Source organism: Cutaneotrichosporon oleaginosum (assembly GCF_008065305.1).
Source record: "Cutaneotrichosporon oleaginosum strain ATCC 20508 chromosome Unknown ATCC20508_contig04, whole genome shotgun sequence".
NCBI lineage: Eukaryota > Fungi > Basidiomycota > Tremellomycetes > Trichosporonales > Trichosporonaceae > Cutaneotrichosporon > Cutaneotrichosporon oleaginosum.
The window spans coordinates 2,249,171-2,270,994 of NW_027072173.1; the positions used below are offsets into that span (position 1 = coordinate 2,249,171).

A 21,824-nucleotide genomic window follows, 5' to 3' on the forward strand; every position below is an offset into this window, starting at 1 on the left:
CTGTGTTGATTCTGTTATCCTTGTTAACTCACTGTTTTTTGGAGGGCTGCCCTTACACGCAGTCCAGTCAACCTCAATTTTTGTCTACTCTGTCCCTGTTTTCCATTCAGCCTCTGTTGCGCTAGGTCCTGTCACCCCCCTATGACAGGCCCTTACACACTCTCTTCTAGGGCTCATCAAGACTCATCTGTGTATAGATGTGAGCCCGTCCTCTGTCGGTACGCTTGCTGATCCTTCCTTGTCATCCGCCACGCCGCCACCCATGGGATACTATATGAACAAGCTGGTCGGCATCGCCAAGCGACAAGGCCACCTGATTTATTGTAAGGACTCGTCCGATACCTGCAAGTCGAAGGCCACGGCAATGATCGCTTGCGACGATCACTCTAGCCCTCCGAAGAGCAAGCTTACAACAATGCATAATCGCGCCGCCTCTTCACTCCCCCTCATCGAAACTGACCTTGCGACTGCGCACCTCGTTGCTGGCGCTGCTGCGTGCGCTTGCGCTCCGGTCACGCCCGCTGCCGCTTCCGCCCGCCACGACACTGTCCATCCACGCCTCGGCCTGCTGCCCGAGCGCGGCCGCCTCGAGCCAATTACTCTGTCCGCGGGCAGCCGCGAAGCGCTCGCGGCGCTGCTCGGAGCGCTGCTCAGGGCGCTGGTCGTTGCTCTTGGCTCTCTCGACGCGTTGAGTCTCCCGGGCAGCGCCATTGCTCTTGGCGGACCCCACGCGAGAGTCCTCTCTGTCAGAGTCAGGCCCAGACTTCTCAGAGCTGTCATCGACGTGCGCAGCGCTTTTGTTGGAGGCACGGCTACGCCCCCCGTTCTTCGTGGTCTTCCTTGTCGTCGGCATGCTGGCCTCCTGCTCGGCCACAATGATGGCGTCCATGTTCTCCTCCATGATGTCCAGTATTTCTGATGTCAGCGTTGGAATCTGAACGGCTCACCCTTGAATGTCTTGCCCTCGACCGGTCCGATAGTCGCGAGCATGCGCTTCCACGTCGCCTGGGCACCTTTAGAGTGACTCTTGGCAAAGTTCGACACGTCGCGCCACACAATGTCGTTCTCGTGCTCGTAACCGAACTTCTTCATTGCCTCGAGCACGGGCTTTGACGCGGCATTGTACCCCTCGCCCGTGAGCTGCGGCACCATGCTCTCTTGCCTGCCAGTCAGCGATAGATCGTCCACACTCTGCTCACCACTTGACGCGACACTGGTGGAACGAGCGGTTGCCGTTCATCAGCTGCGCGATTGTTGGCCATGGGAGATCGCCGTCCAACATGGAGCGCCCGAGATCCTCAGCCACCTTCTTGACCGCCGCCGTAAGCTCTGCCTCCTCCTCCTTGGTCCAACGACCGCTGATACGGTCCTTGGACACCTCGATCTGCTTCTTGTAACGATCGCGGCAATCGGTGTATGGCCGTCCGACGGCGTCACCGATTTTGACCCACTGCCCCGGGTTCTCTGTGTATGCACTTAAATCAGTCAAAGTACCCCACAGAGGTGACTCACCGCTTCAGCGTCTCGTCCTCCTCCTTCGTCCACGGGCCCTTGTGTGCGTTGGGATGGTACATGCGCTGCACGGCCTCCTTGACGTACCGCAGCGGCCGCCCCGGCACGGACGCCGCAACGTCTGCCCAAAATCCGGGATACCGGCTACGCTCCGAGCTGCGACCCTTGGCGAAGATGATATCCACAATGTTCTGGTGGGACAGCTTGTGTGTGAGGGCAAATGTGTCGAGAGTCTGGCGCACCGCAGCCTTCTCAGCCTCGGTGTACTTGCCGCGCTTCCATGTGATGACTAGAGTGTTAGCTAGGATGTGCGGCGCAAGACTCACTGCCCTTCTTCTCCAAACGGAGGAGGACGGGGATGTCGACCCAGCGCGATGCGAGGAACTCCTGCGCCACTGCCGGGTCCTTGAACTTCTCGCGCAGCACCTCGTCCTCGATGTCATCGTCGACTGCCTCGCCCTTCTTCTTGCGTTGACGCGTAAGCTTGGGGATTTCTCGAGAGTCGGCGGCATCGGCTGCGGGCTGCTTTGACTTTGCTGCGGCAGTAGCCTTGCTTGCTCTTGCCTTGCTGGGCTTCACTGTTTCGAGCTCAGGTTCTGGCGACGCCAAAGCCTCACGCGAGCTTGACGCGACTGGAATTGAGTCCGCGGTGGGAGCGGGAGTTGGGTCATCGGTGGGAAGGGCGGGGGTTGAAGGAGCCGGTGCGGCTGGAGCGGGCGCCTTCTCCTTCTCATTCTTCTTCTTCTCCTTCTCCTTCTCCTTCTCCTTCTCTTTCTCCTTCTCCTTCTTGGGCGTCTCCATATACTGCTCGACGACCTTTTCAAACTCAGACACGACGCTCAAGTTTGCCTCGGGAGCCTCGCTGCGTCTGTGTTTCTTGCTCTTCTTGCCCTCCTCGCTCTTCCGCTTACGCTTCAACTCGCGCTCCGCGGCCTGCGCCTCTCGACGCTTGCGGCGCTCCTCCTTGCGCTTGCGGCGCTCCTCCCGTCGCTTGCGTCGCTCCTCCTTGGTCTCCTTGCGCGCCTCTTTGTCTCTCCCCTCGTCATCCGAGGACTCGAGTTCAGCCTCAGGCTCGGTGTTTGGCTCCGGGTCGGGGTCTGGGAGAGCTGCGGCGAGAGTGGGGGGCGGCACCTTGCTGCGTTTTGACTTGGCCGGAGCTGCGGAAGAGCGTTCGCCATCGCTGCTGCGCTTGCGTTTTGACGAGGCGTGCTCCGTCGCGCTCATGGTGGATGGATGTTTGGATGGATGGAGTGGATGGAGTGGGTGGTGGGTTGTGGGGCAGTGAAGGTATTTAAAGCTGTGGTGGCGGGGGCGAGTGGGGCGGGCTGTTAAGGGCACTCAAATGTATATGATTCTATTTCAATTGAGCATTACAAGTTGATTCGAGTCATATCAGTGCTAGATCACGTGATGTTTACCTCGTTTGCTGTGGCATGCCTGAGCAGATTCAGACACCAGTGTCGGCTAGCGAAATCTGGTAAGTCACTCTGTCAAGCCTCTTACACTGTTGTCGTCGTCCTTCCCCATCCAGTCCACTTCTTCGGTTAGTTGAACCGCGTTATTGACTCCTCAGTCAAGATGAGCCGCCATGGCATGGCGTTGCAAAGCTCACCGGCGGGAAAATGAAAGTGCTGGCGCTCACCTGCCGTTGGTCGCGTTGAGCTGGCACATTTAATCTCACTCGCGATACCGGAAGCCATCACATCTGCACTCTAAGCTTCAGAGACCCAGCCCCTCTCCGCACTCACAGTGACAGAGCTCACGCTCAACACTCGGCGTCGGTTAGATAATGACAGGGACGAAGACGTCGGCGTACGAGAGTGATAAGTTCAGTTCACATAGGCCTGCTCGTATAAATCACTACAGACATATTATTGTTGAGGGCCGCGTTGCAGAGCATCGCTGTCCTCTCGTTCTCGGCACACCCAATAGTGTCGGTTTTGCCGGATAGAGCAAGCCGCCAAGCTCTCATGCACACCACTCCTCCTTTTTTAGTTGTGCAAGCACAAGCCACGGTGGACATGCTGCTACGGGCATGGACACGATCACTCCGTTTCAAGACTGTTCCGACGGAGTTTGCAGCAGTGTGACTGTGCTGCATGAGATAAAACGGAGGAGTGTGCGCAGCATTTGAACATGCTGGACGTGAGCTTTTGCTCTTCTGTACGGTGCTCTGCCAGCTTGGCCATCAGGGACACTCGATTCTCAACCAACCCACCACACTCCTCGGGCCGATTCATGCCTCTCCGCGGGCCCGAAAGTTGATGGGTCACCGTCAACGCTGCCGGTCGGGCTTGTCTCCGCGAAGCGTGCTCGGACCTCCGCTGGTGTCGGCCAGACTTGTGACAGACGGACAGGCTGCGACGGCGCACAAGCCGAATCTCCGCACCCGTTACCCCTGTCTCACCATCTGCTAAACTGCATGCTTACCGCTCACAGCACTCATTGCGGCAAGACCACACTAATTTGGGGTCGCTTCCTTGTCATGCATGGGCCGCGCGGAGCGGCGTGAAGCGGCCCGTTTCGGGTCTCTTAGCCTATAACTACTCTACGGTTCAGCAAAGCAAACGTACGCTCACCCCCTACCACCCACGCTCCTTACTCTTTACCATGCTTACTCTCGCTCTTCTCCCCCTCCTCCTCGGGGCCCTCGCGGCACCCACAGAGCAGCAGGTACGTCTCATCTCTCTCCCCCTAACATCAGCTCGCGAAGCGCAACGAGCGTTGTGCGAACGGCATCCCTGTCCCAAAGGACGGCGGCATTATCCGCTCCCAGTGCCACTACAACGGGCCATCTTGGGCCGGGGAGATGCACCCCGACGCAGCGGCTCGCATTCACCATGCTTGCGAGGAGCACGCGCGCTGCTATGCGGACTGCCGATCGCCGCGCACAGAGTGCGATGTGCGCCTGCTCATCGACACGTTCGCGTCCTGCAACCTTCAGCCGGGGACCTTTGAGGCCACCGAGGCGAATGCGGCCAGCGTGTGGATTCGTGGCAATTACCAGTGCGATTTCCACGAGATAATCGCCCCCCAGATCACTCAGGCGAACTTTGAGGCCATGAATGCCCGCCACTGCACGTGTGTGCAGGTATAGTGGATGAAGGTCCGCATATGTGATGTGTTGCCGAGCGTGTGTGAGGTTCGCAGAAGCAATGCCTCTTGATTCCCGTGACCGCAGACGCATGACATAGCCTGCGCCTCATGCCTCCGTCTCACAATGCGCCAGAACCGCACCTGCCGATCTAATTTACGTATTCAGATTCACAGTCGTATCTACACACACAGGCTTACACACATCGGCAGTACTTGTCCGTGGCATCGGAGAAAGCACGCCCTCCCAGAAGCCTGACCGAGGCCCAGTAAATGGCCGATGCGCCGATGCAGTTCTGCAACTCCTCGCCATGGCCGAGCCCGCCGACCTGGTCGTGACAGTTCCGCTGCATGCAGACAATGAACGCGTCGTCGCACGCCCGCTTGCTCTGCCCACAGTCGGCGTAGCACGCGTCGTGCGCATCACAGCAGCTGCCGTACCACATCTCCGGCACCCAGTGCGTCGACTTGCTGCCACACCCGTTGGACTCGTGGGGCAAGCCGAGGCTCTCGGGGCGCCGGCCCCACCGGCAACGGCCGGTGTCGTCGCGCCTCGTAAGGTCACTGCGCGGACTGATATCCTGCAGGCCGATGGCGCCGAGCGCCTCGAAGGCAAGTGCCGAGCCCTATGGTCAGCGGGGACGGGGTCGGCATACCTTTGTCTCGGTGGGTAGCGCGAACGCGGTGGCGCTGAAGGCGAGGGTGCTGAAGATGAGGTCGAGACGCATGTTGGTTGTTGGTAGGTGCTGACTCCGTTTCCTGGCGCCTTTTTATAGCTTTCAGAACGCCATCCTCCAGAAGTCGCTCCAGTGCTAGAGCGCCGTGCTCCACAGGTCGCTCCAGTCACCGAGCGCGGTTCGCCCACCGTCCGCCAAGAATGGGCCTGACAAACAATAACACCTCGAGATGCTGTTCGCAACTGACGAGCGCCAAGATGACTTGCGACGAGGACGCTGGTCACGATTAGACGCTGAAACGGGGTGGGTGCCGTATTATCTAGTAAATGACCTGAAAATTGACCTGAAAGTTGACGACTTCCTTACGCTCCGGCGGAGATGCGATGCACTAGTCTGGTTTAGAGCTGATTTTGGAGTGGCGTGCGACACGCTGCGTACGCTCGTGACGCGCTTGCGCGTCATATGCGTCGTCAGTCGCCGCGTGATACGACACGTGCCGCCGGCCCCGAGCTGCACCGCATTTATCGCCGGCCCCGAGCTGCACCGCCTCTCGGCCTCTTATCGTGCGGCACACGCCGATCACGCCGTTCACCCGGTGTCTTTCCGCATCATCACGACCGATAACAGTACATCACAATCCCTCTATTCAGATCCTCAGATACTCAGATACGCGGAACACGTGACACAGATCCGACCCAGTTTACTCATCCTTGGAGTCGTACGAGTTGTCGATGCCACCGAGCATCATCTTGAGCAGCCACATGACGGGGGTGAGCTGCTGCCCAGACTTGCGCATCATCTCGTCGCGCTCGGCGTCAAAGTCGCCTGTCTGGTCCATAAGGCCGCCGATAGCCGGGTCGGCGTCCAGGTGGCCTAGCCACTGAGCGGCCTGCATGTCGTTGCCAACCTGGCAGAACTGGAATGAGATGGCATCGGCGCCGACGCTCTGCGAGAGCTCCTGCGCAGCGCGTGCGATGACCTGGTTGAGCGTGTTGGGGGGCTCTGAGTAGAGCGCGCCGGTACCGCCGGTGATAATGATGATGAGCTTGGGCTTGTGGAGGGCGCGGGCGCGGGCGGGGCCGAGGACGAGAGGCTGCAGGACCTTGAAGTCGAGCGCCGAGCCGAGGGCACAGGGGCCGTCGTAGACGATGCGGTCGAGGAGCTGGACGGCAGCCTCGTCCGAGTTGATACGGTTGCCCTCGAAGGGGGCGTTAAGGAAGCGGACTTCGATGCCGTCGTCGTCGAAGAGAGTGGCAGCGTAGGCGACCTTGGAGAGGGTGCTGGATGTCAGCGATGTCTTTCGCGTGTGGGAGGGATTACTCACGCGCGGAGGTCGTTGATGCGCTCGCCGCCCTGCTCGCCGCGCATGGCAGCCGAGTCGTCACAGAGCACGACAATGTCGAAGAGAGCAAGCTTGCAGAGGTCGATAGCGATGTCGGGGGTAAGACGCCACTCCTGCGAGATCTCGGAGATGGCGCCGCTGGCAGCGATGCGCTGAGCGATCGCGTCGACGGCGCGGGGGTCCTGGTAGAAGTAGCCGATGCGCTGTTCCTGGATGCACTGGTTGAGAGTGCGGACGATCGTCTGATGGTCGGGGCCAGCAGGGGCGCCGCCGAAGCCGCCGCCACCAATGTCACGAGACCCGGGGGCGCCGCCGAAGAAGGACGCCGCGTGGCCGCCGCCACCGCCGCCACCACCACCCATGAAGCTGGATGCCGCACCACCGCCAAAGCCGCCCATTGCGGCCATGGGGTTGAAGCCGCTCGACTGGTCACGGTAGCCCGGGGGCTTGCCGTAGCCACCGCCGCCGTAAGCGACGGGTTTGGGCTTGTTTGTCATCTTCTTGACGACGATGAACGCGATGCCCGCGGCGGCTGGGAGTTAGTTGAGGGTGCTGCGGGAGGCGTGGAGGTTGTGTTGTTGAGACTAACCAAGAGCCATAGCAATACCCATGGTGGAAGATGTGCTGTGGGGTGTGGGTGTGAGCGAGAGAGAGAGAGGGGGAGAGGTCGAGGAGAGCTGAATAGATGGATGAGAGAGATGAGATGAGATGACAAGAGAGAGTATAAGAATGGGAGGAGTGGGCGGTGTGGGAGGGATCCAGGCACGGGGACAAGCAAGGCGGTGCAAACGCCTCTCATGACTTGTCATAGCATCCGTAATCTATTATGCACAGCCCACCTGACGCGTCCACTCGCTTGCTCAATTGCTCATAGGTTTCTCATGCCATCCTGCGATCATGCAGCGCCGCAGCATGCACAGTGCGACAGAGCAGTGCCCGGCATTTCCGGGACATGGTGGCAGATCGTCATGACAAGGAAGCGCATAGGCATAACAAGGTAGTCGATCGGCACCACACGCCTGTCATTCCTCTCATGTCATTTAGCATCTCACCTCGCTCCCTATTCGCATCGCACGTCGCTCGGCATGTCATAAGTGCTTCCCACACCCGTTCGACGTGTACGCCGTGGCACGCATGCCGCGTGTATGTGGCATGCTCGACCCGAGCGTGATGCGGCGATCCATGCGCTGCGCGTGGCGTGTCTCACCCGCGCCTGCTTTTCGCACTGCGCCGCGCAGCATTACTCCATCCACTACAACATACATCACGCCGCAACACACGTACAGTGATCCTCTGTGCCGCCCTCGAACGAGCTACGCCCCCCAATCTTGACCGCGCCCCAGTAGAGGCCAGCCTTGGCACGGCACCCGAGACGCTTGGCGGACCATGTGCCGGGAAACTCCTTGTCACAAGCCGCGTTCATGCATGTCAGGAACGCGCTGTCGCACTCGGCCTTGCTGCGTGGGCAGTCGCCGTAGCAGATATCGTGCTGACCGCAGCAGGCGTTGAACCAGAGCTCGGGGACGAGGCCTTCGAACTTCTCGGGACCGCAGCCGTTGGGCGTAGACGGCACGCCGTTGGGGACGGGCGTTTGGCCGGCGGGGCACCGGCCGGAGGCGTCGCGCTTCTCGACGGCGCGGGTGGTTAGCTGGGCCTTGGGTTAGCAGGGGAGCTTGGCGGAAAGGGAGGGGAGGGTAGGCGAGGGTGAGTAGCAGTGGGAGTGGTAGGTGAAAGATGGGGGGGGGGGGCCTGGAGAAGAGGCGGGGGTGAGCCAGTCCAACGCCAGCATTCGCGGAGTCTGCGGCCAGGGGTTAACGTCGCACTCACACTTGCATCCCGGATCACGTTGGCCGCAATGTCGCGCATAGGCAGCTGGGGCGGCTGGCCTTCCATACCGTCGCGGGGAACGTTCGAATTGGTGTCCACCTGGGCGGTGGCAAACGCCAGCAAACTGAGAAGGAGGATGCGCATGGCGAGTCGTGAGTGGGTCGTGGAGCTGAGCTCATCACGCCGCACGCAGCTTATGTAGCTTTATTGACTGTCACGCCCATGCGCGGCCGCCTGTGGCTGCAGTCTTACCCATGGCTGCGGCCATGCCCATGCTGACGGATGCAGTGGTCACATGCGTCTCCGCGGCACGCTGAGCTTAACACGTAAGGTTACTCTTCGGTCCGCGGAGTACCATTCAGCGAGCAGGCTCCTATTCTGGTACGAAGTAACGCATGGGACGGGCCGTCGAAGCCTCGCTTGATCGATGGCGACAATGGCGGGCGACCATGGCCACTTGCCTGCTGGTCGCGGCTAAGTCTTGGCACACGTCAGACTTAAGCTTTCATCTCGGCTGATCTACAGTCAATAGACTGTGGCAGACCCTCTGCCATGACTTCCAATTTCTATAACTAGCCACCTGCGAGCACTTGTAATACCGCGACGTCTAACACTTGCAGTGCCGCTTCGACGCGCTCTTAAACGCGGGGCATCCGCCCACCACCACAGCCGAAGCGTACTTATCCGCCAGATCCGTGCACACGTATCGCACGGGATTCAGCTTGCCGTACTGGGCATAGCAGCGGCCGCGCATGCATCCCGCGAACGCCTGGTCGCAGCTGGCCTTAGTCGTCCCGCACTTGGTGTAGCACATATCGTGGCTGGCGTCAGTGAGCCCTGGAGTCACACTCACGTGTTGCAGCATCCGTTGAAGATCAACTCCGGCACGACCTTGTTCCACCACCCCGCAGGCCCGCACCCGTTGCCTTTGGTTACGGCGGCCTTCTTCTGCCCCGTCGTGCACTTGCCCGAGCAGCGGCCACAGCATGCGCGCTTCTCGAGCTCGCGCGCCTCGAGCTCCGCGGTGCGGTGCGAGAGTGCGGGGTCCTGCCGTCAGCCACATTCGGGGTGCGGTGCACATTGCGGACGGCGAAGAGTGCCGCGTCGACCGAGCTGCACTGGTCGGGGTTGTTGACATCGGAGGCTGCGGCCGAGCCGAGAGCGAGAACTAAGGAGAGGAGTGCGAGACGCATGTTGGCTACTGAAGGCTATGCTGCGAAGCGGCTTATATGCATGCTCGCGGCCCCTGGGCCGCGATGAGCCGCGGTAATGGCGCATCGAACGTGGGCAATGATTGCTGCTCTGTAGGCGCTGATGCACGAGCCGCTTCTGAGGTTGGTCGTTAATCGCGCGTCAGAGGCTGACAACTGGATATTAGGTGGTCAGGAGGCGTTTCATGCCACAAGCATCTTGGTGCGTTCCACAGGCGCTAGTGATAGTAGTCGCCCTGCCGGCAATACCAAGCGCTTTGACCTGGCATCACAAGATGCGCGACAATAGGACATGCCCATCGGCACTCGGCGATGAGGAGGCCGTCGCCGGCCGCCGCTGAGTTGGGGGTAACCAGCATCTCGGGCGACCTACGATGCGAGAGACTTCCCTGGTCCGTAGCTTCGCACAGTCCCCGGCCAGACCGGCTGCTCTCAGTGGCTGCGTCATATGAGACGGGTATGTTGATGTGATGCAAATGTCAGCAGCGAGGTTTGTTTAGTCTCCAGTTTCTCCTCACTCATGCGCCTCCTTTTTATACAACGCGAGCATATCAGAATATCAGCATATCATCCGCGTGGACATGTGGCACACAAGGATACTACACAGTCAAATATCACGTGTGCACCACGCAACCGTCTTGGCGTTTCAGGTTGTTGACTGCGGCCTGCGTGGTGTCGACGTCAGTCTCCAGGCACTTGGTAGCCAAGCCCGTCCAGCTCCAGTTCTTGCGTATCTCTCGTCCTCGTATGCCAAGTATGCCAGGCAGCGAACTTCGCAGCGCAATGTGCGGCCTGATGCATGTGCTACACATGCTCGCTCGACCATACACTCACCATGGACAGCGACCGGCACTACCTCCTCGCGTCCCCACTACCGTTCTGGGCGCTGCCCCCAGCGCTCGTCTTAACGGGCCTGTCATTCGGCGTGGTAACGATGTCGAGCCTCTTGGTGGCCTACGGGCACCGGGAGCTGAATTTGACGTTTGCGGCCCACATCGCTGGATCTGGCGCGTACCTCCTCCTTGCCGCGGTAGCAGGGTACTTGACACGTCTGATGCGTGTCCCCCCTCCCTCCCCATCTTCCTCACCGTCCCCGCCCCCGCCCCCGTCCCCGTCTTCTTTCCCGCCCCCGACTCTCCACAGGTTCCAGTACCGCGTCATAGCGGACGGCGTCGACTGGTTGCTCCTGCCGAGCCTCGTGTGCCAGGGCTGGTCGGCGAGCATGGCAGCAGCCCATTTCGCGGGCCCAGAATGGCGATCGCGCGGCATCGTGATCGTGTACGTCGCGCAGGTGCTCGCGCTCGTAGGCTCGGCGTGGCACCTGCGCTGTCTGAGATGGGAGCGGCTGCGGCACGAGCAGAAGATGATTGTGTAGCACGTATAGAGTAGGCTGGAGTACGGACATGCTGACGGCAGTTGCATGTACGAGCGTGGAGTGTTGTGATCGCTGGCTCTAGGCTCCGCGCTCCGCGCCGCGGTGCTCCGAAAGCCAGGTCAAGCAGACGACTTGGCGCGGCTCGAGCGTTGCTCGTCAAGCACGCCACGCCAGGCGCTGGGCTCCCTCTTGGCAAGGTAGGGTGCCAAGCGGGCGCCGAGTGTTGAAAGGACCTTGCATCTACATCGTCAGAGAGAGCGTGACTAGAACCAGTATTCCCCAGCGCAGCTCAACCTCAAGCATAAGGACAGTGGCGCAGATTCGCGTCGGCCCACACGTCCTCGCGCATCTGCTCGGCCGCGATTGCCTCAAAGTCGCACGTCTGCCACTCGCCGGAGCCGCACACGTTGTACAGTGCGACGCGGAGCATGGCGTCGCAGTCGGTCTTGGTCCTGCCGCAGTCGGCGTAGCACTTCGCGTGGTCGTTGCACGCGTACAAGGCCGCGATGCGCGCCGCGTGCGCGGCGTCGCCCTTACCGACGTAGGCGTCGAGGTAGCACCCATCCGTGCGCGGCGGGGATGGGGTTGGAGAGGGCGTACCCCACGCGCAACGGCCGGCGGGGTCGGAAGGGGTGTAGAAGTCCGCGCGCTGGGGTTAGGTTCGGAGAGAGCGGGACTGACCAGGGCGAGGTGCGCGAGGGGGTTGGCACCGGTGGTTGCGAGGAGGAGGAGCATGTGGAGCATGGTGAGGGGTGTTCGAGAGGCCAGACTGGTTGGAGTCAGGTGGGTGAGTTGGCGCAACGATCTGGCTTAAGAGTGAGCGGTGGTGGTGAGTGAGCTAAGTGGCAGTACACATCTGACGCGGCTGAGGATCAAAAGAAGCTCGTCTGAAACGATCCTCATAACTGGACAGCTCGCGATCAGCTTATATCGCGCTTGTCAGATCAGCTGTTGACGCAAGGGGGACCACTGATGTCGACTTGAGGTGAGCGCGACTGAAGTGAGCGCGGTGTAGCTTCAGATGATCGGCTGGGAGTGTTGGTGCATATCCAGAAGTGTGGCGATGTGCTCCGTCGAGGCCTCAGCCGTGTACGGTCTTTAGGCCTTGCAGTCCTCAATTGACATTCATACGTTCCGCACCGGATCGCCGACCGCCGATCACTTGTGCATGCTTGACATGTCTTGCCGATCTCACCGATGGCCGAGACGCAGATCAGACGCGTGGGATCGACACCGGCCAGGACTGCAAGTACGACCGGGGATGCTGTGACACGGCGCCCTCTGGACCGCATCAAACCTCACACGACGCCCGGCTGCTGGAGACGCACACACCAAACAACCCGCTCACGCGGCGACGATAGTCGACCCGATTCGCGTACGACTCTTCGGTTGTGTGAGCACAGGCGTCCCTTGGCGCCGCAGAGCGAAGCCGCTCTGGGCCCCTCGGGGCCGCTTGCGGTGTGGACGATTGGAGTTCACCAAGTTGAAGCCCCGCTACGCCGGGGCAAGCTCGCCAAAGCAGGAGCGGGGAGCGCTCTTGTCTTGTGATTGCGGGACCACCGATCACTCGGCTATGTCCGCCGATAAGTGGCCGACCCCACCGGTGCTTGCGCGATCTTAGCGCTGAATGCGTTGTCGTGAAGGCCATTTGCGCTCACGAGGAGTGTGCTGCATCTGGACGGAGTGTACGCCGCCATGCTCCGCTGAACACCTCTGATTACCTTTGCGTTTGAGACATTCCGCAGCCACAAACCCAGATCCCTTCATTCAATTGCCTCTACTTCCTATCACCTGCGATACCCGCGAACAGAGATACAACCGGCTGAGCACTACTTCCTCGCTGCGTCGATGGCCTTGCGCGCGGCACGCGCGTTGTCCAGCGCCGTTGGCATGTCCGAGTGCAGGCACACGGTGTAGTACCCGCGCGTCTCGGGCAGTTCGAGCGGCTTGCCCTGCTTGTCGGACGTGGTGTACGTCTTGAGGATGCTCTCCATCTTCTTCCCGATGCCCTCCACGGTAGGCTTGTTGCTCATGGGCACGGAGAGGAGGCTGGGCATAAGCTCGGTCATCCCTGCAACTCACGTCTTCTCCGCAGAGTAATCGATGTCCACAAAGATCTCCGGCACGAATGGGATGCCCATCTCGGCGCACACCTTCTCGTGCGTCGTCCCCGCCAGCCCGACGTAGGGGAGCGGCGAGCCGTTCGGCGTCAGCGACAGGTGCGCCTTCATGAAGGCGCGGCAGGCGGCCTCGTCGTCGCGCAGGATAAAGTAGAATGCGCCGTGCGGCTTGACGTGCGAGAGCTTCGCACCCTCGGCGTCCACCATGGCCTTGAGCGCCCCGAGCTGGTACAGCGCGAGGGAGTAGACCTCGTCAGGCGTGATGTCGAGCTTGCGGCGCCCGAAGCCCTTGATGTCGTCTAGGCCAGGGTGCGCGCCGATGCCGACGCCGTGCTTTTTCGCCAGGCGCACCATGCGGAGCATGGTTGCGTGGTCACCGGCGTGCATCCCGCACCTGGTCTCAGCTAAATTAACAATGTTACTCACGCGACGTTGGCAAAGTCGATCAAAGGGAAGAGCTCCTCATCCGGACCCAGGTTCCAGCGGTAGTAACCCTCGCCCTGGTGTCAGTGGCGGCACACTCATCTTCGGCACCCACCATGTCGCAGTTGAGCGAGACGCCGACGTCCTTGAACGCCTGCGCGACGGGTGCGCTGTTCGTGACCATTGTGATTGTGTTTCTGTAAGTGGCGAGCGCGAGGCCAAAGATGAGAGGGGCGACTTTTGTTGTCGACCATCCATCTTATCCGTGGCAACGTTTCCGCCGCGCCCCCGTCCAGGAGATCCGTCACCGACGCTCGGCGCCCTGCATACGCGCTCCAGGTGCCCCACAGAGGAACGAACCAGAGGTACAGGTGGGCACCCAGAGGTGGGGAGCAGACAAGCGCGGCGGAGATACGAGAGGGTTGTCGATGTCGGTCCGGTCGCTCCACAGCGCCAAGGGAGGGATAGCCACATTGTGGCAGGGATTGGCGGGATTGGCGCCACTACGCGAAGCCCAGTATCTCGTCACCCTCAATATCATGTGCCATCTCCATGGGCATCTCAATCACCCGCAACGCTCCCATCGCTCGCTCTCCGTCGCCAAACGCTGCACAACCCGCTTATCCTTGTCCACGCTCCCAAGCCAACCATTGCCACCACCGGCCGCCACCCGACGCTTCTGGCCCCACCTCGGCCCCAGGTTCGTCTTCGACTGCCTGCTCGCGCCCTGTTCCTTACCGCCTATCGTGTACGCCCACCTCAGCCACCGCATGAGTACGCACGTCCAATCCGAAACGATAGCCGTGCCCCGCCGCTCGCCCGCCTCTGATCCGTGATCCCGGTCCGGCGGATCGGCGGACTCTCGATGGGGCAGCAAGGAGTGAAGCGCTCACCGCTCGTCTCTATCGCCTCAACTACTTGCAGCCCGAATCACTCTTAAGCGCGAAGCGCGAATCCCTTCCCATCATGCCGCCAGCCATGACTGTGCAACACAAGATCCTCATCGCCAACCGTGGCGAGATCGCCCTCCGCATCCAGCGGTCGGCGGACAAGCTCGGCGTTCCCACGGTCGCGATCTACACCCTCGCGGATGCCGCCACGCCGCACGTCACCGCCGCAGGCGAGGCGTACATGATCGGCGACGGCACCGATCCCCGCGGGTATCTTGACATGGACGCGATTCTCGACATTGCTAAGAAGAGCGGTACGACCATGATTGCGCCCGGCTACGGCTTCCTTTCGGAGAACGCGGTGAGTCACTGTGTACGTGTATGGCTGACGGCAGACATTTGCTGGCAAGGTCGAGGACGCCGGCATCATCTTCCTCGGTCCCACGCCGACGCAGATCTCGAGCATGGGTCTCAAGCACGAGGCTCGCGCCGTGGCTAAGAAGGCGGGTGTGCCCATCGTTCCCGGCTCGGAAGGCGTTGTGGACCAGCTCGAGGATGCTGTCACGATCGCCGCTCAGATCGGATACCCCGTTATCGTGAAGGCCAGTGGCGGCGGCGGTGGCATGGGCATGACTGTCTGCCGTAACGAGAGCGAGATGCGCGCCAACTTCGAGGCAACGCGCGAGAAGGGCGCGGTGCTCTTCAAGGAGTCGGCCGTATTCGTCGAGAAGTACATTGAGCGCGCACGACACATCGAGGTGCAGGTCTTCGGCAACGGGCAAGGGCACGTCATCCACGCCGGCGAGCGTGAGTGCAGCGTGCAGCGCCGTCACCAGAAGATCATCGAGGAGGCGCCATGCGCTCTCTTCGCCAGCGCCAAGGGACAGGAGGTGCGCAAAGCCATTTGCAAGGCCGCCGTCGACCTGTGCAAGGTCATGAACTACCGCTCCGCGGGCACCGTCGAGTTTGTGCTGGATGATCTCTCGCCAAACCTCGACTTCTACTTCCTTGAGCTCAACGCCCGCATCCAGGTCGAGCACCCCGTCACTGAGGTCATCCACCCCGGCCTCGACCTCGTCGAGCTCATGATCCGCCAGGGCATGCAGCCCGACGGCTCGCTGCCGGCTGACGAGCTCGAACAAGAGCCACTCCTCAAGATCGACGGGCACGCCATCGAAGTGCGCGTCTACTGTGAGAACCCGAACGCAGGCTTCCAGCCCTCGCCGGGCCAGCTGTTCGAGGTGCGCTGGGGCGACGTCGGGCCACGCGGCCGCGTCGAGACGTGGGTTAAGAGCGGCTCGCTCGTGTCTCCATACTACGACCCTATGGTCGCCAAGCTCATTGTGTGGGGTGCGACGCGCGAAGAGGCCATCGACAACGCCATCAAGTGCCTTGACGAGACCAAGGTGGTCGGTCCCCACAACAACATCGCTTACTGCCGCGCCATCCTCGACACTAAGGACTTCCGCGAGTCCACCGTCACCACGACGTGGTGCTCGCGCTTCCAGTGGCGCCCCAATGCCATTGAGGTGCTGAGCCCCGGCATCTCGACTACCGTCCAAGACCTTCCTGGCCGCCGTGTCGGCCTCGGCTTGCCTCGCGGCGGTCCGGGTGACATGCTCTCATTCCAAGCCGCAAACCTCCTTGTTGGCAACGACCGCTACACCGAGGGCCTCGAATGCACGATGCAGGGCCCGAAGCTTCTGTTCCACGTCGACGCGGTCGTCGCCGTAACCGGCGCCGACATGAAGGTGACGATCAACGGCAAGGAGGCGCCTCAGTGGACTACGCTATTCATCAAGGCCGGCGAGACACTGGCTGTTGGCATGGCGACGGGCGGTGTCGGCCTGCGCAGCTACATCGCTGTCCGTGGCGGCTTCGGCAACGTCTCCGAGTTCATGGGCTCCAAGTCTACGTTCACCGGCGCATCTCTTGGCGGCTACCAGGGCCGCACGTTGCTGCCTGGCGACCTCCTTGAGATCCCGACCTCCAACGACGGCCCCGAGCTCACCGTGCCCCCCGCTGCGCGCATCCCCCTCACTAACGAGTGGACCGTGCCCGTGCTGGCCAACGCCCAGTGGGACCTCGAGTACCTCGACAAGGAGGGTATGGAGACGCTGCTCGGCGCGACATGGAAGGTGTCTACTTCTTCCAACCGCTCCGGCCTCCGCCTCGACGGCCCACGCATTAAGTGGTCGCGTCCTGATGGTGGAGAGGGCGGCGCTCACCCCTCCAACGTTCTTGACCAGGGCTACGCTTTCGGCTCGCTCAACGTCAACGGCGACACGCCTGTGCTGTTTGCTGTCGACTCGCCCGATATGGGCGGCTTCTCGAACGTCCTCGCCATGGCGGTCGGCGCCGCATGGAAGTCGGGCCAGATGCGACCGCAGGACTCGATCCGCTTCGTCCTCGTCTCGCCCGCCGAAGCCGAGCAGATCAACCGCGACAACGAGGCGTGGCTTGCGGCGTGCACCACACCCAAGGCGCAGCCGCTGCGAGAGCTCACCGCCTCGAAGGACATCCAGGACATCACCCAGTCCTCTGTGCTCCACCACGTCGCGGCGACTAAGGACACGCCCGCCCGCTGGTTCCGCCAGTGTGCGGACGAGTACCTCATCTACGAGGTCGGCCCGATGGAGTTGGTTATCCAGGACCGTGTCCGCGTCGAGCTCTGGGAGCGCGCTATGAAGGAGGCCAACATCGACGGCTTGGTGTACATGAACGCATGTGTTCGCTCTTCCATCGTGCACTTCGACCCGAAGAAGATCAGCCAGGGCGACCTGCTCAAGCGCATGGTCGAGATCGACGCCGGCCTCCCCGCCGGCTCGGACGTCGAGCTCGACGTGACGATCCACAAGTTCCCGTGTGTCCCTGATGACAAGTGGACGCACGAGTCCATCGAGTACTACATGAAGACGGCGCGCAAGGAGGCCGTCTATCTGCCATCGAACACGCAGTACATCGCCGACAACAACGGCATGACGTTGCAGGACGTGCACGAGACACTGACGTGCACGCCGTGGCTGGTGCTGGCACACGGCTTCTTCGTCATGCTGCCCTTCATCATCCCGATGGACCCCACGCGGCGCGTCCTGGGTCAGAAATACAACCCGTCGCGGACCAAGACGTGCGAAGGCGCGATCGGCCTCGCGGGCGTCATCGGCGCCATCTACCCCATCGCCAGTGCGGGCGGGTACCAGCTGCTGGGGCGCACGCTGTCGACATGGCAGGCGTGGGCGGAGAAGCACTCTATCCTGAACAACTTTGACTCGATCGAGTTTTACACCGTCAGCGAGGATGAGTTTGTCGACATCGAGCGCCAGTTCAAGGCCGGGAGCTGGAAGCCGGAAACGCGCGCGTCAAAGTTCCGCATGGAGGAGTACACACGCTTCATTGCCGAGAAGGAGGCCGCGACGGCCGACTTCAAGAAGCGGCAGGCCGAGTGCTCGGCACGCGTCGCGGCCAAGGAGGAGGAGATGTTCAAGGCATGGCTCGCGGAGAAGGAGGCTGAGGCGGCCAGCGGTAAGCCGGTCGTGACGACCGAGGCCGAGGGCGAGCCGGTTATCTCCCCATTGTCCGCCAGTGTGTGGAAGGTGCTCGTGAATGAGGGCGACGTGATTGACAGTGACGAGCAGCACGTCGTCGAGCTCGAGGCGATGAAGACTAGTGTGTTCGTCGCCGCCGGCGACGATATGAAGGGCAAGAAGGTCAGCGCTATTGTCGTGGCCAATGGCGACGCCGTCAACCCCGGTGCGCCTCTTATCTATCTGAAGTAGTTGTAAATGTATACGGTTTGGGGCCAGCAGTTGTTGGTCTTGGAGGCAGACCTCGATTGCCACACCGCTACTCCAGCAGCAACGGATTGAAGGACAGGCTGTAAACGAGTAGGGCGGAATCCGTCCCATATCAGCCTCGTCATTGCCGTCATTTGCGGTATGCCCGTGTCGTATGCTTCGGCCCGCATCAGCTGACGCCCAGTCTTGTTCAGTCCTCCATCTTGTCGCCATAGCCAGCATGTTCGATGCTATGTATGCGTGTCTCGCCTCCCTTGCCTTCGTTCTCTTCAGTCATTCACTCTCCTCCCTCGCTCCACTCTCTCCTCTCCTCTCCGACCCACTTATCGCCCACACATGCAATCCCATCGTGAGCCCCGGTCTCCCCCATCGCCGCCCTGCCTATTCAATCCGCTGTAACACCCCCTAACTCCAGGCGGCCCCGCCACGCTGCGCCGCGGCAGCCAGAGCGAAGAGCACGCCCTCAGCCCCGCGCAAAAGCAGACAGTGCACGAGTGGGAGCTCAAGCACGGCGTCGTGCCGCTCGACGCGGCGCACCCGCACGCGGCGGTAGAGGAGAAGATGGCCGGGGCCGAGAAGCGTGGGCCGGTCGCCCCCCGCCGCGGAAGCATGGTCGAGAGCGCGCCACTCAGCCCCACGCAGGTCGCTACCGTGCACGAGTGGGAGCTCAAGCACGGCATCGTGATGCTCGAGTCGCGCGAGACGATGGAAGTAGATGCGGCTTGATGAATGCGCAAAAAAAAAAGAGAAGGAAAGGAGGTAAGACGAAGACGGCCGGAGAAATGACTGGATGTGCTTCATATACGTCTACAACTGTCTGTAATGCCACTGCCACCCTACCTGGTGCCCAAATGTACAAGTGAACCTCCGAATGTTCGCCAATCCAATCCTGCTCCCGACTAGTAGCGCCAGCGGTGCCCAGGGTGCTTCCAGTCCAAGTCCGAAATCTGCTTCTCGGTCATGCCGGCAAGCTTTGTGTCGACGTCGATCTTGGCGCGGCGGCGGTTGTCCGCGATCAAGTATGCCCAGAGGACGAGGGAGAGGATGAGGATCATGCTCGACGTGGCGAGATTCAGCCCGTTGCCGATAGGGTAGTTCGGCCCGTCAAACGGCAGGAACGCCCATGTACTAATCAGTCCGCCGATGTTGCCGAGCATGACGTTCATGCCGATGGCAGATGAGCGCGCCGTGTCCGTGAGCGCGTTGGTCGCGACCTGGGCGTTGCAGAGGGGCCCGAAGACGAACGCGCCCGAGGTGATGAGGAATGTCGCGCCGTAGCGCACCTGCGGGTTCTTGGAGGCGAGGAACATGATGTAGCCGATCATCATGAGAGGCGCGGAGAAGACGAAGAAGGGGAGCGAGCGCCCTGTCTTCCATGTCATGAAAGGGATGGCGACGACGAAGAACGCGCCCACAATGTACGGCGGCACGGTGTGCAGCTGCTTTTTGATGACGGTGGCGTTGGGGTAGATGGTCGCGACGATGGTGGGGAGGAAGAAAGCGAGGCCCTGTACGGTGATGTTGTCGAAGAGGAAAATGACGGACGTGAGGATGGTGTTTGGGTTGAAGATACCGCGCATGACCTTCTTCGTGTCGATCTTGTCGAGGACTTCGGTCGTGCCGACGTTCTCGGACTTGACGCGGGCAATAGCGAGAGCCTTCTCCTCGTCGCTCAGCCAGCGCGCCGTGCTTGGCCGGTCAGTCAGAGTGAAGTAGGAGATGATTGCGAGGCCTGGGGTCAGACTGCCTCCAATATGCAACTGTCCGACAGAACGCACCCATCGTGATAATGCCCTCGACGACAAAGAGTTGCTGCCACGTGTGGACCTTGCCCATGCCGTTGAGCTTGAGGATGCCCGAGGCGAGGAGACCTCCGAAGGCGCCCGCAAGCGGCGCCATGACGATGTACAGAGCGAGACGGAAGCCGAGCTCGGCCTTGCGATACCATCGGGACAGGTAGTAAGCGATGCCGGGGAGCATGCCGCTCTCGAAGATGCCGAGAAGGAAGCGGATGGCGGCGGCGTTGCTGAAGTTCGTCGCGAAACCTGTGAGCATCGAGAAGAGACCAAAGCCGAAGGTGAGGAACGGGAGCCACTTGCCGGGCCCGACGACCTTGCATAGCAGATTGCACGGGATCTCGAAGACAATGTCTGCGGTTAGTGTCGGGCGACGAGCGACAGGCCTAGGCTGGTAACGCACAAGAGATGTAGAACGACGTCAGGAGGATGTTGTACTGGTATCCCTTGAGGCCGAGGTCTTTTTCGAGGCCGGCGAGACGGGCGTTGCCGATGTTGGCGCGGTCGATGAAGCACCAGAGGTAGAGCATTGCGACGGTGGGGACGACGTAGAAGTCGATCTTGCGGACGAGCCGCCTCTCGGCTTCGGGGTCGAAGTGGACGAGCGAGTGGCCTGGGATGAGCGATGGGGAGGGAGGCGGAGTGAAAACTTACCGTGGGCGTCGGTCGCGGCATGTCCTCGCGCGGCGGCGTCGACGACGTCTTCCTCGTGCACATGGCTAGCCTTCTCGTCGTGCTTCTCCAACGTCTGGCCGCCGTTCTGGCCGTGCTCTGCGGCCGAAGGGTGTGGGGCCGACATGGGTGGGTGGGGCTGCGGAGGGGCGGAGGAATTGGGTGGTGATGAGGTGAGATGATCGAGAGTTTGTTTGCGAGTAGCGAATGTCTTCTCCAGTGTCAAGCAAGTGTCAAGAGTCAAGAGTCAAGAGTCAAAGAGGCTCCAGCGTGGGGATGAGGAGACCCCGCCCCCGCTCTCGCTCTGCGTTTTGAGCAACGCGCGGTCGTGAGAGTACCGATGTGATGCGATGATCGATGCAGACCAGAGGGCCCCGAGGGCCCCGGGGGAGCCGCTCACAACCGGCCCTGCTCCTGAAAGCCACGCTGAGGCATGTGATGCCCGACTCCACTGCCACATGCCACTTCCCATCAGCTGCCCAGGGCGCCCCGGATCGGAGGGCGGTCGTGATCAGTCCGGGGTACGGTTTAGCCAGTCGGATGCTCGACGAGTCTCACGTTATCGGCGCCTGCCGCCCGCAAGGTGCATCTGATCCGTCGTTTCCCCAGGCTTCAACACGTGCTTGACGCCATCGGTCCAGATGCGATCGGTGGACGCACCTACAGAGTGGGGCCGCGATTGTCGGAGGGTGGAATCGCGATCATCAAATCGCGGTTGGAGGATTCTGGACGACGCCCGCCTCCCCCACCCCGAGATACCGAGCTGATTCCACACGCCGACGCCGGAGGGCGCCCGCCCGGCGTCCGGGGCGTCAAGCTGACACCATCTCCTCCCTCCGCCTCCCCCGTCGCCAAGCGCAGTCGCCATACGCCAAGGCCGCCGCCACCACCAAGCACGCCTCAGCCACCATGGATGCCGATGCCTCCTGCCGCTTCCGAACGGCACGGCTTGCTGGCCCCATTACCCCGCAACGCCTCCCACGGCCCCACTCCGAGCGCAGTCCTGTCCATCGTACTCTGCGATCTAGGCAAACTACAGCATCCATTCCGCGTGACTGCGCGTCTATTAACTACTGACGCCCCGTCCGGCTG

At 61.5% G+C, this 21,824-nt stretch overlaps 12 protein-coding genes across 12 annotated transcripts; 4 read left to right on the forward strand and 8 right to left on the reverse strand.

The window, feature by feature from the left end:
* Positions 1–262: 262 nt before the first annotated feature.
* Positions 263–919, forward strand: COLE_05320 (uncharacterized protein; the record flags this gene model as incomplete). The annotated part of the gene is made up of 1 exon (XM_018419569.2): positions 263–919. One exon carries the CDS (start codon positions 263–265, stop codon positions 917–919), a length of 657 nt encoding a protein of 218 aa, XP_018277024.1.
* A 2-nt stretch (positions 920–921) lies between these two features.
* On the reverse strand, positions 922–2,736 carry COLE_05321 (uncharacterized protein; the record flags this gene model as incomplete). Its single annotated transcript, XM_018421487.2, has 4 exons — positions 922–1,162; positions 1,200–1,475; positions 1,513–1,801; positions 1,839–2,736. The coding sequence occupies 4 exons, from the start codon at positions 2,734–2,736 to the stop codon at positions 922–924; spliced, it is 1,704 nt and encodes a 567-aa protein (XP_018277023.1).
* A 1,386-nt stretch (positions 2,737–4,122) lies between these two features.
* Positions 4,123–4,609, forward strand: COLE_05322 (uncharacterized protein; the record flags this gene model as incomplete). Its single annotated transcript, XM_018423840.2, has 2 exons — positions 4,123–4,185; positions 4,217–4,609. The coding sequence occupies 2 exons, from the start codon at positions 4,123–4,125 to the stop codon at positions 4,607–4,609; spliced, it is 456 nt and encodes a 151-aa protein (XP_018277022.1).
* A 193-nt stretch (positions 4,610–4,802) lies between these two features.
* On the reverse strand, positions 4,803–5,333 carry COLE_05323 (uncharacterized protein; the record flags this gene model as incomplete). Its single annotated transcript, XM_018426067.2, has 2 exons — positions 4,803–5,231; positions 5,262–5,333. The coding sequence occupies 2 exons, from the start codon at positions 5,331–5,333 to the stop codon at positions 4,803–4,805; spliced, it is 501 nt and encodes a 166-aa protein (XP_018277021.1).
* Positions 5,334–5,982: 649 nt separating this feature from the next.
* Positions 5,983–7,235, reverse strand: COLE_05324 (uncharacterized protein; the record flags this gene model as incomplete). The annotated part of the gene is made up of 3 exons (XM_018423839.2): positions 5,983–6,562; positions 6,607–7,156; positions 7,214–7,235. The coding sequence occupies 3 exons, from the start codon at positions 7,233–7,235 to the stop codon at positions 5,983–5,985; spliced, it is 1,152 nt and encodes a 383-aa protein (XP_018277020.1).
* A 653-nt stretch (positions 7,236–7,888) lies between these two features.
* Positions 7,889–8,595, reverse strand: COLE_05325 (uncharacterized protein; the record flags this gene model as incomplete). The annotated part of the gene is made up of 2 exons (XM_018419568.2): positions 7,889–8,278; positions 8,452–8,595. 2 exons carry the CDS (start codon positions 8,593–8,595, stop codon positions 7,889–7,891), a joined length of 534 nt encoding a protein of 177 aa, XP_018277019.1.
* A 463-nt stretch (positions 8,596–9,058) lies between these two features.
* COLE_05326 (uncharacterized protein) lies at positions 9,059–9,265 on the reverse strand (the record flags this gene model as incomplete). The annotated part of the gene is made up of 1 exon (XM_065626404.1): positions 9,059–9,265. One exon carries the CDS (start codon positions 9,263–9,265, stop codon positions 9,059–9,061), a length of 207 nt encoding a protein of 68 aa, XP_065482345.1.
* Positions 9,266–10,497: 1,232 nt separating this feature from the next.
* On the forward strand, positions 10,498–11,037 carry COLE_05327 (uncharacterized protein; the record flags this gene model as incomplete). The annotated part of the gene is made up of 1 exon (XM_018425517.1): positions 10,498–11,037. One exon carries the CDS (start codon positions 10,498–10,500, stop codon positions 11,035–11,037), a length of 540 nt encoding a protein of 179 aa, XP_018277017.1.
* A 295-nt stretch (positions 11,038–11,332) lies between these two features.
* Positions 11,333–11,781, reverse strand: COLE_05328 (uncharacterized protein; the record flags this gene model as incomplete). Its single annotated transcript, XM_018425516.1, has 2 exons — positions 11,333–11,686; positions 11,719–11,781. The coding sequence occupies 2 exons, from the start codon at positions 11,779–11,781 to the stop codon at positions 11,333–11,335; spliced, it is 417 nt and encodes a 138-aa protein (XP_018277016.1).
* Positions 11,782–12,866: 1,085 nt separating this feature from the next.
* Positions 12,867–13,764, reverse strand: COLE_05329 (uncharacterized protein; the record flags this gene model as incomplete). Its single annotated transcript, XM_018425819.2, has 4 exons — positions 12,867–13,086; positions 13,120–13,551; positions 13,584–13,657; positions 13,696–13,764. 4 exons carry the CDS (start codon positions 13,762–13,764, stop codon positions 12,867–12,869), a joined length of 795 nt encoding a protein of 264 aa, XP_018277015.1.
* A 782-nt stretch (positions 13,765–14,546) lies between these two features.
* Positions 14,547–18,246, forward strand: COLE_05330 (uncharacterized protein; the record flags this gene model as incomplete). Its single annotated transcript, XM_018425818.2, has 2 exons — positions 14,547–14,831; positions 14,866–18,246. 2 exons carry the CDS (start codon positions 14,547–14,549, stop codon positions 18,244–18,246), a joined length of 3,666 nt encoding a protein of 1,221 aa, XP_018277014.1.
* A 917-nt stretch (positions 18,247–19,163) lies between these two features.
* COLE_05331 (uncharacterized protein) lies at positions 19,164–20,859 on the reverse strand (the record flags this gene model as incomplete). The annotated part of the gene is made up of 4 exons (XM_018419567.2): positions 19,164–19,996; positions 20,043–20,414; positions 20,464–20,673; positions 20,715–20,859. 4 exons carry the CDS (start codon positions 20,857–20,859, stop codon positions 19,164–19,166), a joined length of 1,560 nt encoding a protein of 519 aa, XP_018277012.1.
* Positions 20,860–21,824: the final 965 nt, after the last annotated feature.